Raw genomic sequence first — 17163 nt, forward strand, 5'->3', positions numbered from 1 at the left:
AAATAGTGCTTATTATAAGGTTTAATTTTCATCAATTTGACGTTTGTAAGACAAAAAGTTTGTAAGTTGAGGTCTCACCGTAGTGGTGAACAGCAATTTATTCATTTTTTTTTGCTTTTAAGTTTGAACTATGATTGTCATGTTCAGGTTGCCGACCAACGGGTGGCGCTGTCGGCCCCGCCTGCAGCTGCACAGGTGTTGGTCGTTTTAATCAGTGGCAGTTAAAAGGACCCCCGGCACGACCATTCGGTGTCGGGTCATTGTGTTTGTTTCACACTGTCAGGTTTGTTTCATCTTGGCAGATTTTTTTACTCATGGTTTTCTTTGGTACTTTGTACTTTTGTTTTATATTATATTTATGTTTAATATTTTGTTCCTGCTGATTGTATTTAATACAATTTGTCAATTACACCCTGCTCCTCCCTGCTCTCGCTGGGCAAAATTGTCATACGCGTTTGTGAACAAACAGTTATTTTGTATCCTCATTTTGTGCAATGCCGTAATATTCTCTACTAAGATAAATGAGGCATGCTGAATGTTGAACGGATCTGGCAACGTAGCCACAACGCTACATATGGTCCTTTGACAGCGATCGGAAAATAGTTCTTATACAATGCTGAGAGTAGCGATTCCTCTCCGTGCTCCGGCAAATAAACGTCCTACTTGTTCAATCTAAACAAGAAGGGCCATCTCGAGTCTTTATTCTACCAAATGCAGATCTCAACAGCTGCCACCGTAGCGGTCCCAGCCGTAGAATAATTAAAAAAAAACGGGGCTGGCGGTCGTGGTCGTAAGTACGGGTGGTCGTAACTCTCACCGGTTATAACTCGGATGTTACCTGTGTGTGTGTGTATATATATATATATATATATATATATATATAACAGTGGGTGGGAGAGAGTGAGAGAGAGATGGATAGATATGGAAGGATGTATAGATGGTTATTTTGTGAGTAAAAAATTGGGCAAAACACTGAAATGACTCCTTTCCGCTCATTGGTGCAATGGTTTGAATCCTGGGTTTCCGTGTGACCTCACATCTCCATTTCTTGAGATAATGCTGCTTTGATTCCTGTCAAAATTTCAAATGTATGACCTCACGCGCATCTAACGTGACAGCATATCACACTGAGAGTCCAATGCAAGACAGGGTGACACTGACAGGCTCGCTCGCACGGAGATCCAGGAGTTTTCTTTCTGCCGTGGCTATTTCATGAATTTATTTGCATGCACAAGGGGCAGGTGGGCCGCGGGTAGGGTGGAGGACTGGCGGAGGACAGCAAATGTTTGTTTGCAGTAAAGGGAGGGGGAGGCAGTGTGTGGATGCAAGCTGTCAGTCAGTCTTAAAACTGCTGCTCTTTCTCTCTCTCACCGCGACTATACGGTGGAGTAATCCCTTCCGTGATGTTTGTTTCCTTTAGCGTGTAGTTCTCTGTTGTTTATGTGTGTGTGTGTGTCTGTGGCACGCGAGCTTGCCATTTTTTCTCTCATTTGCTGAACTTGTACTGTTAAAAGAAAAAGCATAATCTATTTTCAAGTGGAAACCAATTTAAATTATTCACCGACAAATCATTGGTGAATGAATGAGCGTTGTTATTGATATCTGCACCAATGAGACACACATAACCAAACAAGGGGGCAGAGTTTTTGTTCTACTGGCAGTGGAGAGTCAGAAAACAGAAAAGAGGATAAAACAAGCCTCCCTCCTTCCTTGCATCCCTCGATCCCCTCCTCCCCCTCTCTCGCGGTAACGCTTCAGTGAGTTGAACGGCCAGGACAAGGTGGGGGGGGGATTGGGGGAGACTGGGAGAAGGAGCAAGAGAAAAAGAGAAAAGCAAGGGAGAACAATGAGCAACACATTTTTTGATATAGCCGAGGGTCGCTGCGGCTAATCCTTCCCTGTCGTCACCACAAATGGTCTCTCCGTTTCTAATTCCTTTTTGACTTCTCCTTACTTCTTCTTTGGTATGCCCCCCCCCCCCCTTCCTTCTCTTTCTCCATCCTTGTCTCTATTCTCTTTTTGCGATATTTTGTGGTGCTGAAATATGGTGCCACTTTCATTTTGATGCTAATTCCAAAATGTGATGAATCTCTCCCCCGCTTTGTGCTTCTTTTTTCTCTGGCAGACAGAACGAGTCGGGATTTACTTTTGAAATCGGCCTGATAAAAGGTAGGGGAGGGTAGTTGGACAGGAGGGGGAAAGAAAGGTGAAAAGGAGAAATGTGAGTCAGTAGAAAAGCAAACGAATAAGAGCAGGAGAAAACAGAGGAGATGATGGTGGTGGAAATGTGCAAGCTCAGGGAATTGGCAACTTGGCAGCAAAGACTATGGATGACTTACGAGGTGATTACCTTGATGACACAATCCCTCATTAGTTTTATTATTGTTACATAAGAGTCCAGAGTATAGTTCAGTGGTCATACGAGCGCCTAGCCGTACGGGTCTTCCATACCTGCCCAGTATTTTGCTGACACATCCATGGCTGACGCGTAGCTGGCGGGAGATATCGCAGGGACGTACACCTTGGTGGGCGAGTTCTACTATTCTCTGTCGTACAACATCTGGGAGAGGTCGGCCGTTTACAAACACGCCCCCAAGTTGGTTGACGCCACCATGCCCTGTAAAAAGCAGACGATTGAAGTTTGCTTCAAGACAGGTTAAAAAGCGAGTCATAATTATGGTGCTAAGAGTCAAACTGTACTGTATCGCAATGTAGTCTAATTTGTTATACTCCTCAACTTATGAACATTCGAGTTACAAATAACGGTACATATGAACATTCTTGCGTGTACAGTACGTCAAAAAATGTTCAGACAGAGATGCTGTAAGTTAGATTTTGTATTGCGCGGCTTTTTCCGGCCAAGCTCGCTTGCCATTGGTTGCGTACTGTGCTACGCATGCACACAGACAAATAAGAGGTTTCAAGGGCTGGATGATTACGCAACGGACACCAAGGCTGACCAATCAGAGCCCGGTTGTGCCGCAATGTTGCCAACGAGTTCAGGCCCCGATCCGCCCAGCTCGCTTACGATTGGCTGTGTAGAGTACGTGGGCGGGGAGGAAATCCCTCTTCCCATTTGAGGCTCCAGGAGGACACGACGCATCACAAAAACTAATGGCTGCCGGCACGTAATTCAGTAATTATGTGCCAGCAGCTTCAGTAATGGCTTAGTGAAGACCCAAGTATGTATTTTGTCATAGATGTGAATTTATTTTACGACTGTGGGAGCATACAAAATATAGCACTGAAGCAACTTACGAACAAATTTACCTCGCTCGGAATGTATCTCGTTCATAAAGTGGGGAGCGTCTCTACTCCCAACACCACCATAATCAAACACACATCTACATACACATTTAAGGGTAAATAAATTATAGTGTACCAGCATAATACTACCCGAGCCAGCACTGACCCATTTAGGTCGACTAAAGTAACATTTCACATAAATGAAAGGATTTCAATTACTTATTGATTACCGGGGTTTGAGTGAAGCTACCCATTTTCCCCTGAGGGAAGAGGGAATAAAGAGAGGATGGGAACAAATTGGAATGAACCACCACATAACTTCTATACTTTCTAATGATATCCAGTAAAAATGTCGCATTTCACAGACCATGTTCTACCAGTCCCTTTTAATCGAAAACATAATGATGCGGAAAGGGCAGACCTCCATCACGACTGTGAAGAATTCTGAAACTAAGTGGCACGATAGTTGTGTCATAGCATAGCATAGCATATGTCATGCATACTTTATTTTTTAGTCAATGAAGTAATCAGATAGTTGTTTAGTTGGCATCCAGTTCAGGGTTTAAGCACTAGCTCTCAGTATGACAACAGTCCAACATACAACCACACTCTTCACCATTATTGTAAAATGAATACGTCCATCAGTTAACCTGACAAGAAATCACATTTAACTCATTCACTGCCAGATGTGCAAAATGTGTCCACTCCAGTGCCATGGTTTTTGTCATTGTCACTTCAATTCCAGGGCCCACAGAATACTGAGGTTTAGGACTACATAAAAATTCAGTGCAGCGTAAGAAACCTTAGATTCTCTTATTTCATCAGAAAGAGAGTTAATTCCTAAATAACATGAGTCTGTAGTTATACGAGCTTGAAATGAGGGCACCTTAACAACAGCTGAAGTTGGAACAAAGCGCTAACATAGAAAAAGGCAAAAGCTGCCCCCTTGTGGAAGGGAAAAACATTTCCAGAGGTCTGGCCAGCACTTTATTGGCACCCCAACAAGAAAAACCAAAACCCCAACATACTGTATTTTCAAATCCTGAATAAATTTGTGAATGGCAGTGAATGAGTTAAGGTAGCTGCTGACCTGTAAATAAACAATTTAGTTGAAAGAAGGAAAAAAATCTTCAAATCTACACTAAAAATAAAAATATCATGGGGTGCCCAAGGAAACAACAACATCAGCTACTTAAAGCATCAAATATGAATTCAGCATCCATGAGGGAGAGGATATCGGTAGCAAGGACTGGCTCAGGATGCTGTCACTCTTATTCCCCCACAATATGTTCATGTACAGTATAGGTTGCACCAAAAGGCAAAGCATCCTTTCTGTAATCCACTGGTTTTGTATTACCATTGTGATTGTGTCTTCGGGGGAAACACACACACACACACACACACACACACACACACACACACACACACACACACACACACACACACACATTAATCCCAGCTGTGAGGGTAATAGATTTTAAATACCTGACCCCTGCAGGGATATCGCCTAAAATGCAAAAAAGCTCTTTCCTAAACCTGAACACGTCTTTCTTTTTTATCTACATCCACACGAAGCAAGCAAACAATCAAAACAAACCTCCTCCATCTCCAAAACAAATACGGCTGCACATGAGGGGTAAATGCAGCGAAAAAGTCTTAAAGGACAACCGACATCACTTTTTTGTTTTTTAACTGATACCAGAAAAACGTTTTATAACATCTAAAATACCCAAAACACGCAGTATGATATTTTTATTCAAATGCAAAACACCAATAAAAATGACTTAAAGTGTCCAAAATCTGCAAAAAATGGAGCTGCGAATTGGACATTTTCAGAAAGTCCCGCCCCCAGTTCGTGATGTCCCGCCCCCAGTTCGTGATGTCACGCCAAGACGTCTTGCATTGCTGGAGAATCAAAACAATGGCTTCAGATTTGGAGAATATGCTTTCTTGTTACACATCCAGTTATGAATATGATTCAAATAGTTCTGAAGAGGAAAGCATACATGTTTACAATCGATTAAAGAATTTATTTGGGCCATTTTGAGGCAACATTGGGGGGAAATCTCTCAACCAAAAAAAGAGGCACAAAATGGCGACCTCCAGTGGCCACCTCCGCTTCCACAGGCTGATAAATTCCTTATAAGGTGCTTGGACGCCCTCTTTTGGCCTTCTGCCGGCTTTTGCGTGCAACACCAGGTCCCCAGACCAAACAAGTAAAGCAAAATACATTGACGTGATGGAAGGACCGCTACAATGCGTCTTTTTTTACAGGCAAAGACTGTCCTTTCGTGACGTCACGTACGGACTCATCACCAACTCAAAAACAAGACTTCCTGAATATTCAGCGCGAGTCTTAAAACTAAAATATAGCTATATGCGGTGGAATCTTTGTAAAATATGCTCAGTAGAAGTCATTTGAAGTGACTTTACAAATTATGGACACAACTTGTCTGGAGACGTCGGTTGTCCTTTAAGAGTCATGTACAGTGATACCTCCGAACACTTTCGCTCACGAACTTTTCGCCTTACGAACATTAAATTTGCGAGAATATAATCTTGGCATACGAACAATTTTCAGCGGATGAACCAAATTACACAGCGCCACGGTGGCTAGCGGACTAGTTTTCTGCGGATGAACAGCAAACCACACGGTCAAACAGCGCCACGGTGGCTGGCGGACTAGTTTTCATCACCATCTTTCTTTGAGTGCAGATGTGGTTTGTTATCGAGTGGAGTATTTTGCTATTATGAGACCGAAAAATACCCCACCACAGGCTAGTGTTAAGCTGGACACAAAAGAAAATTACGGTCGAACAGAAGAACAACATGAACGAAGTGTGCGTTTATGTTACCAGTACGCTAAGTCAACCATTGCTACGTGTGGCTCAGGGTGTTTATGTGATGTCTAAGCAACAGTCTCAGGCAATAGAAGAGGTTGACAAACTTCTGTTGATCTGGATTAACCAAAAGCAGCTAGCAGGGGACAGTGTGAATGAGGGTATTATCGCCGAGAAAGTACAGCAACTTCACTCGGATATCATCAAGCGGCAACTAAATGAACGTCCAACACAAAGGTAAATAAAACGACTTTATTATATAGTACAGTTTATTTATTTAATTACAATACAATAGCACATGTATTCTACATAGAATAATGTTATTTTGTGTAGTTTTAATGCTTATTTAGTAGAAAATTGTTTTATAGGGACATGGGAACGGATTATTCTCATTTTTAATGGTTTCTTATGGGAAATAAATGTTCAGCAGATGAACTTTTCGCCTTACACACACTTTCTGGGAACCTATTAAGTTTATAAGCTGAGGTATCACTGTATTTGGAAATGAAACAAAGCTATTTCACTTCCTTCATCGCTCTATTTCTTTCTAGAGAGACTGAAACTCATTATGCAGATGCCCTGTTTTGAAAAGCAATCACTTTTTCGAAAGATAGCAACGTACCGAGTTGCAGACACTAAGGCTATAGCCCGGAGTACTCGTCTGTGTAACGGCCAGGTTAGACAATGTTGACAGGCTGGAACTACAAGTTCACATGGGGGGAAGAGATGTTGCCAAATTGGTCAATCATTATAATGCAATTGTTATCCATAAATGTATACCTCAAGGTTATACTTCAACCAAATGCTGTTAATGACAAAGTTGTTTTTTTCCGGCCACCGGTAGTGTTGAAGGGCGGATATTATGAATGACATCATATTTTGGTATCAATGGACTAACCATCCAGACACTTTTTCGCCTTTTCCCTCAGTTCCTCTGAAGCCTCTTACATAATCAAACAAAATTGGGCCACTGGGTCTACAATATATTTTTTTTAAATCTGCAATTTAAAATTATTGCCAGGCCTACCGGGTTCTATTTATATTCATATTACAGTACTGCAACGTCCCACAGACTCTTTTGAAGCGTCCACTGTACTAAGTTGAATGGCCAAAGACTCAAGATGACAGCGTGTCTCATATAGCAAGCAACAAAGCATTCACTCTGTAATTTACTTTTTTACAGTTAATTTCAAATAGACTATATTTGGTCCCCCGTTGAACGCAGTGAAATTTCAGACGAAAATACTCTGAACACAGTATTTTCTGGTGTATAAGGCGCACTGGAGTATAAGGCGCACCCCCAATGAATGGTGTCTTTTCAAACTTTTTCCATACATAAGGCGCACCGGACTAAAACGCACATTTTCAATGAATAAAAAAAAACGTTTTCCAATATAATATATAAATATGTACAAAATTTCCAAATACAGTAAAGTCTCGTTATATCGATATTCAAGGGAGTCCGAAAAAATATCGATATAACCGGGACTATCGATATATCCGACCCTGTTTGCATGTAATTTTCTCCGTGCGTGCATAGAAATAGTATCGATATAACCGGGACTATCGATATATCCGATATCGATATAACGAGACTTTACTGTATAAGGCACACCACGTCATAAGTGGAGGGTGAGGGTACACACAACTTCTTCTACAGCGGGATAGGGGGGAGTGGAGTCAGTGGCTGCTGACAGTCGTTGCGAGATCTGTTGTGGCTCAATATTACTTCACAACTAAGGCGCACCTGCGTACGTATAAGGCACAGGCTCATCTTTTGAAGAAAACGAAGGCTTTTGGGTGCGTCTTATACACCTGAAAATACTGTAACTTTTATACTGGGAAAAAATTGAGGGATATTTATTTGATAGTACTTATATAATAACAATAATCAGTGTCTGAAACTCATGACAAAAAGTTAGCGGACACCCGAGCAGACAACTCTGAAAAGTGGCCTGCCCAGCCATAAAGTTGCCTGCCCCATTTTTCACAACTTAAAACACAATAAGACAACTAATCGCAAAAAAAAACACATTATTGCGAAGTATAAAGGATTTTTTTTAAATTAAGGAAGTACCTAGCACAAATGCTCCCTTGCTGAGGATTTTGCTCCAGTTGTCGTTTGTCGTCATGGTGCACAATGCAATGTTTGGTTGCGTTGTCTGCGAGTATGCAAATTGCCAAACAAACGTTCGTTTGGCAATTTGCAAACTCGGCACGGCAGCCAATCAGAAGCCTGTTTCGTACTTCAGACTATACAGTGACTGTAAAGGATACTTGAAAGTTTTGAAAGGCGCTTAGTAAGAGGAGTCCACGTGGCTTGTAGCGGTTTGCTTGTAGCTTTTGCTTTGTTGAATAAAACAAACGTTTGATTTGAAAAAAAAATGATTTTTTCTTATCCTTGAACAAGTTGTCGGCCAACCGGGCCGAGATGTTTTGAAAGTTGTACGCCCGATGTAAAAGTTGTACGCCCCGAGCCTCCGGGCAGACGTTATTTCAAACACTGCAATAAACCATTTAATTTATAAGCGGCTTACCGGTAATTTCACTTAGCTTCACGACACTCTGGCAGTTACGGCAATGTTCAATAGCAGTGCAATATGTCATTGGAGTAGTTTGTTAATGTTTTGTTGTTATTACATTTTACCAGAAGTTCATTTATCTCTATAGCTGAAAAGTACAGTAAAACCATGACTTGTAAAGTTTCATGTACAGTTACTTAAAGTCTGATGATTCTGACATTTTTTGTCACGGGCAGCCTAACGTGGCGGGTCGGATCTGGCCCTCCGGCCTGACATTGACTCCTCCTACTTTTCAACATATTACACTCATTCTATTTCCGTAATTTGGAATTGTTTTAAAATCTGGACAAGTTAAAGCTTTAAGAAAAGAACAGATGTGTTTGTGCTCACTCAAAAAATGTCTTTTTCTCATTTTCACTTCCATAGAAGTTCACTTTGCAGCAAACTGCTGTTCGTTTACATGCAAGTCTACCGCTGCTTTTCTCTCCTGCTCTCTCCGATAAGAGAAAACGAAATCGTTTTAGCATCCATGAAAAGGATTTCTAATGTCTGCTAACCAACTAAAACTACCTCCAGATAACTATTCACTTATCTGTGTATTTAATATTGGTATTAGATGATTCTTGGAGTGGAGCTCTTTGGATTCTGTCTCCAAATTTGATTTTCTATCCTATAAAAACTGATAGGGAAAAAAAAAACACAATAGGTTGAAGCTGCTATTCGAACACAATCTGTTCTGTGACATGTCGACTTGCAAGTTTAATAGAAATGTGAAGATTGTGAATGAATTTGCAAAATGTTGAGTATCTTCTTCTTTTCATGTCGGCTTTTCCCTTCAGGGGTCGCCACAGCGAATCAGTGTCCTCCATCTTGAGAGGTTTGATTCACAATTTGAGAATGACACATAATTAAAACCTGATGAACTGCCTGACAAGCAAGAGACTTTAAACGTTCAGATGTTTGCTCGAATGGTAATTTGTGATAACTGATGTTATTATGCGAATGATGACATTGGAATTTCTGAAGTGTGGGCTTGAACTCCAAATGTTAATTTAAGAGCCAAGTAGTCAAATGAAATATTCACCAGGGAAGACACTAAGCAAAATTCAAAATGACCTCAAACTTCCAAAAGCAACATCTGCATGTATACTAAGAGAAATTATGGTCTGATATTTCTAACTGTGACAGATTAGTCCAGTAATTTCAAGCCACTGACCACAGAAATTGACCATTTGCTTTCAGGAATTCAATCACAGCTGGCAGCTGGGGAGGTTTTGTTGCAAATTAGATACAAAGATTTTTGCCAAATCGAGGCTCTTGGCTTTTAAATGTCTTCCTCCAAAACCTTGAACCTCAAGAGAGAGACAAACTCTTGGCACGTGCAGCGGTTTTATTTTCTATCCTGCAAGAATCAGAAGGGACACAGCCTGCCAGCTTGCCAGCAATGGGACCAGGAGTCATTATGCATCCCTGTTGTATTTTCATTTATTTATCCTTTATAGGAGCTGACTTGGGAGCAAAACACCTCCCTAAATGTTTGATTGATTCGCTGTTTCCGGAGGAGAAAAATACAGAGATAAAGGAGAATGAATTCAAGCTCCCCCATCCAGAAAATAAGGCCCATTAAGCTCTCTGTCTCTCTTTTTCTTACAGCCACGTTGCTCTGTGTCACTGCCTGAAGTCTCAAAATTAAATAAATAAACAAAACAATGCAACAAACTAACCCTTTTTTCCTACTGCCTGAAAAAATACAGACTGGGCAGTAGAACATTTTAAACATTTTAAGAAGTTGTCAATGAGAATAGTGATTTAAATCACTATTTTATTCTAAGCATAGTAATAAGCATAAGCATAAATAAAAACGTCAACTGTATACTATAGATGTGCAAAACCGTTTCATAAAAAACTGACCATAGTGCAAGTATCAAGAAAGGCATATTGATATGTAGCTGTATTGCATATATATATATATATATATATATATATATATATATATATATATATATATATATATATATATATATATATGTGTGTGTGTGTGTGTGTGTGTGTGTGTGTGTGTGTGTGTGTGTGTGTGTGTGTGTGTGTGTGTGTGTGTGTGTGTGTGTGTGTGTGTGTGTGTGTGTGTGTGTGTGTGTGTGTCAATTTATATTTTGTGATACAATAACTTCAAATTTATTTTTCCTTTTCCTCCACGCATGATCTACGAGCATTTAACAGCCAAATGCATATTTAGGATGCCAGCATGCGCCATTAACATTACAATATGCAGCTCATTATCATCACAATTACCTGGAAGAATTCCTTTTAAAACGGATATATATTGTTCTGAGATACTCATAACTTACTGGATCGTTTCAACCGGTTTCACGCCGGATGAAATTGCACCTTAAATCGTGTTTCAAGCAAAAAAAGAGATAACATGGAGAAAATATTAGCAAGAGCATACCAAAAGAAAATGCGGGGACACGCACACAAACATTTATACACGCATACGCTCGCACACACTCATACACTCCCAAACGAGCATTTCACGCGTCAAGGTTCATTCATTGCAACCTCTCTCACTCTCCCTTTTGACATTTTTAGATGTAATCGTTTTAAACCGTCCCAGAACTTCTCTGTTGCCTTCGAGCACCGCGGATCATTGACTGTGGGCCAACTACTGCGAGCAGAAACACGATTTGTTCTAGCCTGTGTGTGTGCGTGCGTGTGTGTGTGTGTGTGTGTGTGTGTGTGTGTGTGTGTGTGTGTGTGTGTGTGTGTGTGTGTGTGTGTGTGTGTGTGTGTGTGTGTGTGTGTGTGTGTCACATAAAAACGCGTCGCCCCCCCCCCCCAGGAAAATGAACGATTTCAATGTATATTAAATGCTTCAGAAGGCCTGTTCCACGCATTATGTGAGCTTTTAACTGAGAAGTCTAACATTATACGATTTAAAAACATGTCTAGTCTAGAGTCACAACTCCCAAATTAAGTTAAAAGATGTTATTAAATATTTATGGTCACATACTCCACTGTAAAGTCCATTAGATTAAATTAAACATTTATCTATGAATTAGACAGTGTAGAAACACGATGTGACTATCAAGCAGACATTTCGTATTGGTGTGTGCATTTTTTAAAACTGTTTCACTGATTTAAGCATACCCGTCAGCTTTATTAACGATGTTATTTCATCTCTGACAACAAAACACGCATCCAACCATCCACACGGTCAACCAACATATATGACAAACCGCCGGGTCTACCATTAATGTAAGCTACCATGTAATAATATACATTTACACATTTTTAAATGTATCTCCTTCTACAGTGCTAATCAAAGCAAAGCTTTTATTATTTCTATCATTTTTGTTATTCTTATGAATAAATGTCAGAAGTACTATTGATGTCTGAGGCCGTGAGAGGAGTTTTCTCCTTGGACCCAAAGACGTAGTTCTGATTCCAAGACTACATGCAGTGTGCAAACTACGTTTTCGCTATGTCTAATTTACGTTAGACGCAAAAGCACAATGGACTTCGCACAGCCGCTCTTTCCTTCTCTCACTCTTTCGCTCCCTTTTCTCATTCTTTCTTTCTTTCTCCCCCCTTTTTTGTCTCTTCTCTCCCTTTTTGCTAACCCCAGATCACCTACCCCCAGCAACGAGATATTTCCTTTGAAATGAAAATGTGATCAACAATTGAAACACCGTGCTTGATATTTCAAGTTATATCGAATAACTTCAGGGTCCCCAAAAATGATACTCAGTGAAAAACACCAACATCATTTTGTATTAATATCGAAATAAATCTGATAAAAATCAGCACTGCGGACTTCCTAGACACTTTTTTCGCAAGGCACCAAATACATCAATGTGAATGTAGTTTCGAATATAGCTTCTGGGAGGGAGGTGAGAAAAAGACAGAATATTAAAAGTTAGAAACTTACTGTGCATAGCCGCAAACGGGTCGTGCTTACAGTGGATCTCCATGTGAACTAGGGCTCCGGGCCCCGATATACAAACAAAATAAAAGAAAAATGCGCAGTCTCGGCCCCACCTCTATTTTGATAGACCTGTCGCCCAGTTCATGCAAAGTACTTCCTTAAAAAAAGACAGAAAGAAAAAAAATCTATTTCTGTTTGGTTCGTTCACTTGTTAGTGTCCCCAGGTGGAGTGAAATAAATTAAACATCGAAGAATAAAAAATCTTGCTCGGAAAAGGAATGAAGGAAGAGGTGTCTTCAATGGGACAAGACACCACTGTCGGTCAAAGCAGGTCAAGAAAGAGATTGCCATTCATTCCATCAAAGGATCTTCGAACATTCACAGTGATCAGGCCGAAAATAGGGGGGAAACGCGTCAAATGTTTTTAAAGAAGACATCCCTAGCCCTCACAGCCTCGGTTTTCTGGTCGCGGTCCTCCTCGGACTCAACTTTTTCCGCTCATGAAACAAGTAAAAACAAACAAACAAACAAAAACAACAAAACAAAAAGCTCTTTCATTCGCTCAAAATGTCACAAATCCACAATTAGGTTTTCTTTCCATTGCTTTCTTGTGTGACGTCCCATCACTAAGGCTTGAAATGGCAAGTGAGTAAACCCACGTCCGAGTGTCATGTCCACCGAGCCCGGAAGAAGACAAGCGGAGACACCGTTCAGAACCGTTCCTGGTTTGTAAACGAGATTCGCTGCATGCTTAAGTCCAGCTGAGCCGTCCCGCGCGAGTTGGAAAGGAGTTATTTTTCTTAGCTCAGAACATCAGAAGGAAGCGATGGTGTTAACGTCAATGTGTGACAATCGGGCAGCTTCCACCGAGAGAGCGGCTGCCTGCTGGTGCACCCCCTCGTTTCAGGACCTGTTCTCTTGCGGACAGCGCCCGCGCTCGCAACCCCCTGGAAGCCGGTCGTCCAGCCGCCGGCCAGCTGCCTGTCACTCAGCGAGCTGGCAGCCAATCACAAAGCGAGAATCTCCTTGCGTCACTACTTTCTTTGAACTGAAAGGGCGGGTTCAGCGTGGCTCCGATTGGGTGACGTGAAAGCTAGCCACCAATGACTCGTCAAGATTTTTCGAATCGCCAACCAATGGATGAACTCGACCACACCTCTCCCTACTGAAGGCATCACATACGGTCTGACTTTTAATTTCAATTAACCGCGTTGAAACCGCACGCTTTTATGGACATTTGCGCTCAAGTTATCCGTGGCAATGCTAAATATCCAATTAAATGAGTATTACTAAAATGAGGCTTTGTTGCAGCAATGCCTTAGGACGCCTGAGTACAATTGTCCAGCATTGAATATGTATTCGACTCCTCATTATGACCATTTTCTTGTCGTTTACATCAAACATGTCTTTCACAAACCCTTCATCATGTCCCCGAGAGCTCACTGAAAACAACTGACATGTTATAAATATGACAGAACTCGTCTTAAAGCTTCATGTTGACGAAAATCCAAAGCAGAAAACTATTGCCATCCACGAGCTGATTGTGCATTCAAAAGGGCGTCGTTTTTAATGAACTGCAATTATCCAGCATCCTTCCAAACTGCGAGGAGAGAGGGAAGATTCAATAAATGTTCGTCCCACCTGATTTTCTAAGGAATGTCTGAGCATCGGTCGTGTAATATTAAGTACACAAATAGCCTTAAGGGTGAGCCAAATTAGAAAGTAGTTATTTCCATGTGCACGCTTCCTGCTCCTCGACATCTAATGATTTATCTTTTTCTGCTATTCTATACCTCATGAACAGACTTGCATACCCACAACTAAAGAACCATATGACCGAAATATTAATGACAACACCATCATAGAGGATAATAATTATTTTCATTAAAAAGGTGAATCAGCCTGAGGTGTCAAAGAGTAAGCGAATTCATGGAACTTCGCGTTCTTCAATCAATAAACAAATAGAGCCCCTTGAGAAAGTGATTTAACTAAAAGTGTGTGGAACGTTTCATAAGCGGTTCAAACTCAAACACACAGACACTGCCAGTTAAAAGAAATGCGAGTTTTTTTTTGCTGAATGTTTAGATTTTACTTTTATAATACGTCGGTTTTGTGTGTGCTTCTAAAAAGAACCACCAGGGGACGTTCAAAAGTGCACATGAGCAAGCGAGGTAAACGTTTGTACAATGCGTACGAAAAAAACAACTTGACTTTAGCAGTGCTTAATGCGATGTGTTTTTCTTGTGTAAATTGTCATTCATCAATGGCAAATATTATTCCATTGTATAAGTGATTTGATCATGCCCTCAAAGAACCAAATTGCACACCTTCAAATCAACAAAAAGTTTTATTACTGGTGTCACAATGTATACGATTAATTCTATACGTTTTTTTTTCCTTCACTTGATGAATAATAAAATATATTCCATACGTGCTAACTGATGCTTGTTCCGAATACTGCAGTTTTATTAATTTTTTAATACGGAGTTGAGGACGGTTAAAACAAAACTTTACACTTCATTTAGGCCGTATTTTGGATGATAATAATAATAATAATAATAATAATAATAATAATAATAATAATAATAATAATAATATAATATACAATCATTTGTTTGACACGTCATTACTTCAAATTGAAATGTTTCAATTATGTAGTTAAAAAAATGTTTTCTGTATGTTCTCACTCTCGAATGTCGGTTTTGGATGACAACACTTTTCTTAATCTGGAGTAAAAAAGGGCAATATGGCTTAATTACAAGATTTTAAAAAATACTATTTCGTGTTTGCCGGCAATTTTGTGCTCTTCTGTTTTGGGCTCAGTTTGAATTACAGATTTGGAAGAAACAAAACGCTTTCTGGTCACATGCCCCCCATTTGCAAATTAAATACATAAGCAATTAAAGACAGCCAAACAAAAGCAATCATGTATACAAATTGTTGTTGCTTTAGGCTTGGAAATTTGGCGAAAACTTCCATCGGGGTTGGACGACTTTAATCCGGGGGTCTCGATACATTACCATATTTCATTAGCTTTCCTCTCAGTGTTGTGAATGGGAGCGCGGGGGAGGGAACGGGGAGATTAGTCATTTTTAAACATTAGTAAAAAGAAATGTGCTCGTGATAATCATTGAGGGTCATGTTGTAGAGTCTTCCTTCCTTCCCTCCATCCTTCCACCGTGAAAGACTGTTTTGCCTTTTTGCGCCCGAGCCTCGAAACGAAAAAGCAATGAAAAATTAATAGCGCATGTTAACTCCACCAAACTCGTTTATTACACGCCCGCATGGCTGCCAACGTAATGAGAAACCCCCTTCGTCTCGACACTTACATTTTTTGCTTCTGAAATGGAGGCATCTTTTTCAAAATAGAAATCAAAAATGTTCGAAATTAAATATATATGCCGATGATTCACACTTAGTCCTTTGGTAATGACTTGGTTGGCTGGTAATGCTCCATAATGAGGAGTCAAGTGAGGCCTGACCACAAACTCTCGCGCACTTTGAGGGTCAGTTGAGGTCATCTGTGTTCGCCCAGCAACCCATCCCCTTTTCTACCAGCGCAAAATCGCCTTTCTCTTAATTGCTGCCATTTGAAGACTTTCACGAGACTTGTCTATCGAAATTAAGTCCTATTTTTGAAGAAAAAAAAACACTATGAAGCCTGCCGAGCAAACGTGATGACGTCTCATTCATGAATTGCTTTTTTGACCTTTCATTACATATCACACCGAGTGAACATATTTATTACAGGGGGAGAGAGAGAGAGAGAGAGAGAGAGAGAGAGAGAGAGAGAGAGAGAGAGAGAGAGAGAGAGAGAGAGAGAGAGAGAGAGAGAGAGAGAGAGAGAGAGAGAGAGAGAGAGAGAGAGAGAGAGAGAGAGAGAGATCTCGATCGTTGCTTCCTTGTTCCTTACTTGAGAACGAATGGCACACTTTGACACTTGGCCAGCGACTTTGGGATATCTCATTGGATTCTTTGCACCCATATCACGTATTTCATGGAGAGGTTGCAAGCAAAGGCCGTGGGCCCTTACTACTACACCGGTCAACTGAAAGGGCCTCCTCAAATCTATGATTTCCTCCTTGGTTATTATCTAATCACCATCAATATCTTTACTTTTAGGCCATTTTAAAAGACCTAAAAATGAGACATGATTTGTTTTGCTTGTATCTCACATGTCAATCACTGTTCATTAAGAATGAAGCCTGCTAAATGTTACATGGTTTCCATATACGTACATTAATTGTCCATCCACCAAGAAAATAAATAATGAGGAACATTAATGAGGCTTCACTCTCCATTGTCCAAATGACATTTTATCAATACAGAGCAGTAGGCATGGATATGAAATGATATGCTATCCACTGGTCGTCATACAATGGTCGATTGTGATGTTTGAGAAACCCCACTGTTTTATGAATAGACTCATATGAATTATTGAAAACACACAGGAACCAATTAACTTCTTACAGGCTGATTAAAACATGGAGTGAAAATTTGCTTCCCTGACCCAGAAGCAAAGATACTTCATCTTTAAAAAATACATACAGGGATTGTCAGACTTTATCAAGTAACTATCTTCCTAGCTCAACAATGTTCCACCATTGTGTCCATATTAAAAAAAAAAACA

General features: G+C 40.4%; 1 protein-coding gene across 2 annotated transcripts in view; it reads right to left on the reverse strand.

Moving 5' to 3' along the window:
* pax5 (paired box 5) overlaps positions 1-13427 on the reverse strand; it is a 47466-nt gene extending 34039 nt beyond the window's left edge. For both annotated transcript variants that reach the window (XM_089005660.1, XM_089005659.1), the window contains exons 1-2: positions 12537-13427; positions 2452-2617 (exon numbers count right to left, since the gene is read on the reverse strand). In XM_089005660.1, coding sequence (XP_088861786.1) covers positions 2452-2617; positions 12537-12579 — 209 coding nt within the window. In that variant the 5' untranslated portion in view covers positions 12580-13427. The remainder of the gene's footprint in view (positions 1-2451; positions 2618-12536) is intronic.
* Between the last annotated feature and the right edge of the window lie 3736 nt (positions 13428-17163).

Source organism: Hippocampus bargibanti, linkage group LG10 (assembly GCF_051943395.1).
Source record: "Hippocampus bargibanti isolate YZ-2025 linkage group LG10, ASM5194339v1, whole genome shotgun sequence".
NCBI classification, from domain to species: domain Eukaryota; kingdom Metazoa; phylum Chordata; class Actinopteri; order Syngnathiformes; family Syngnathidae; genus Hippocampus; species Hippocampus bargibanti.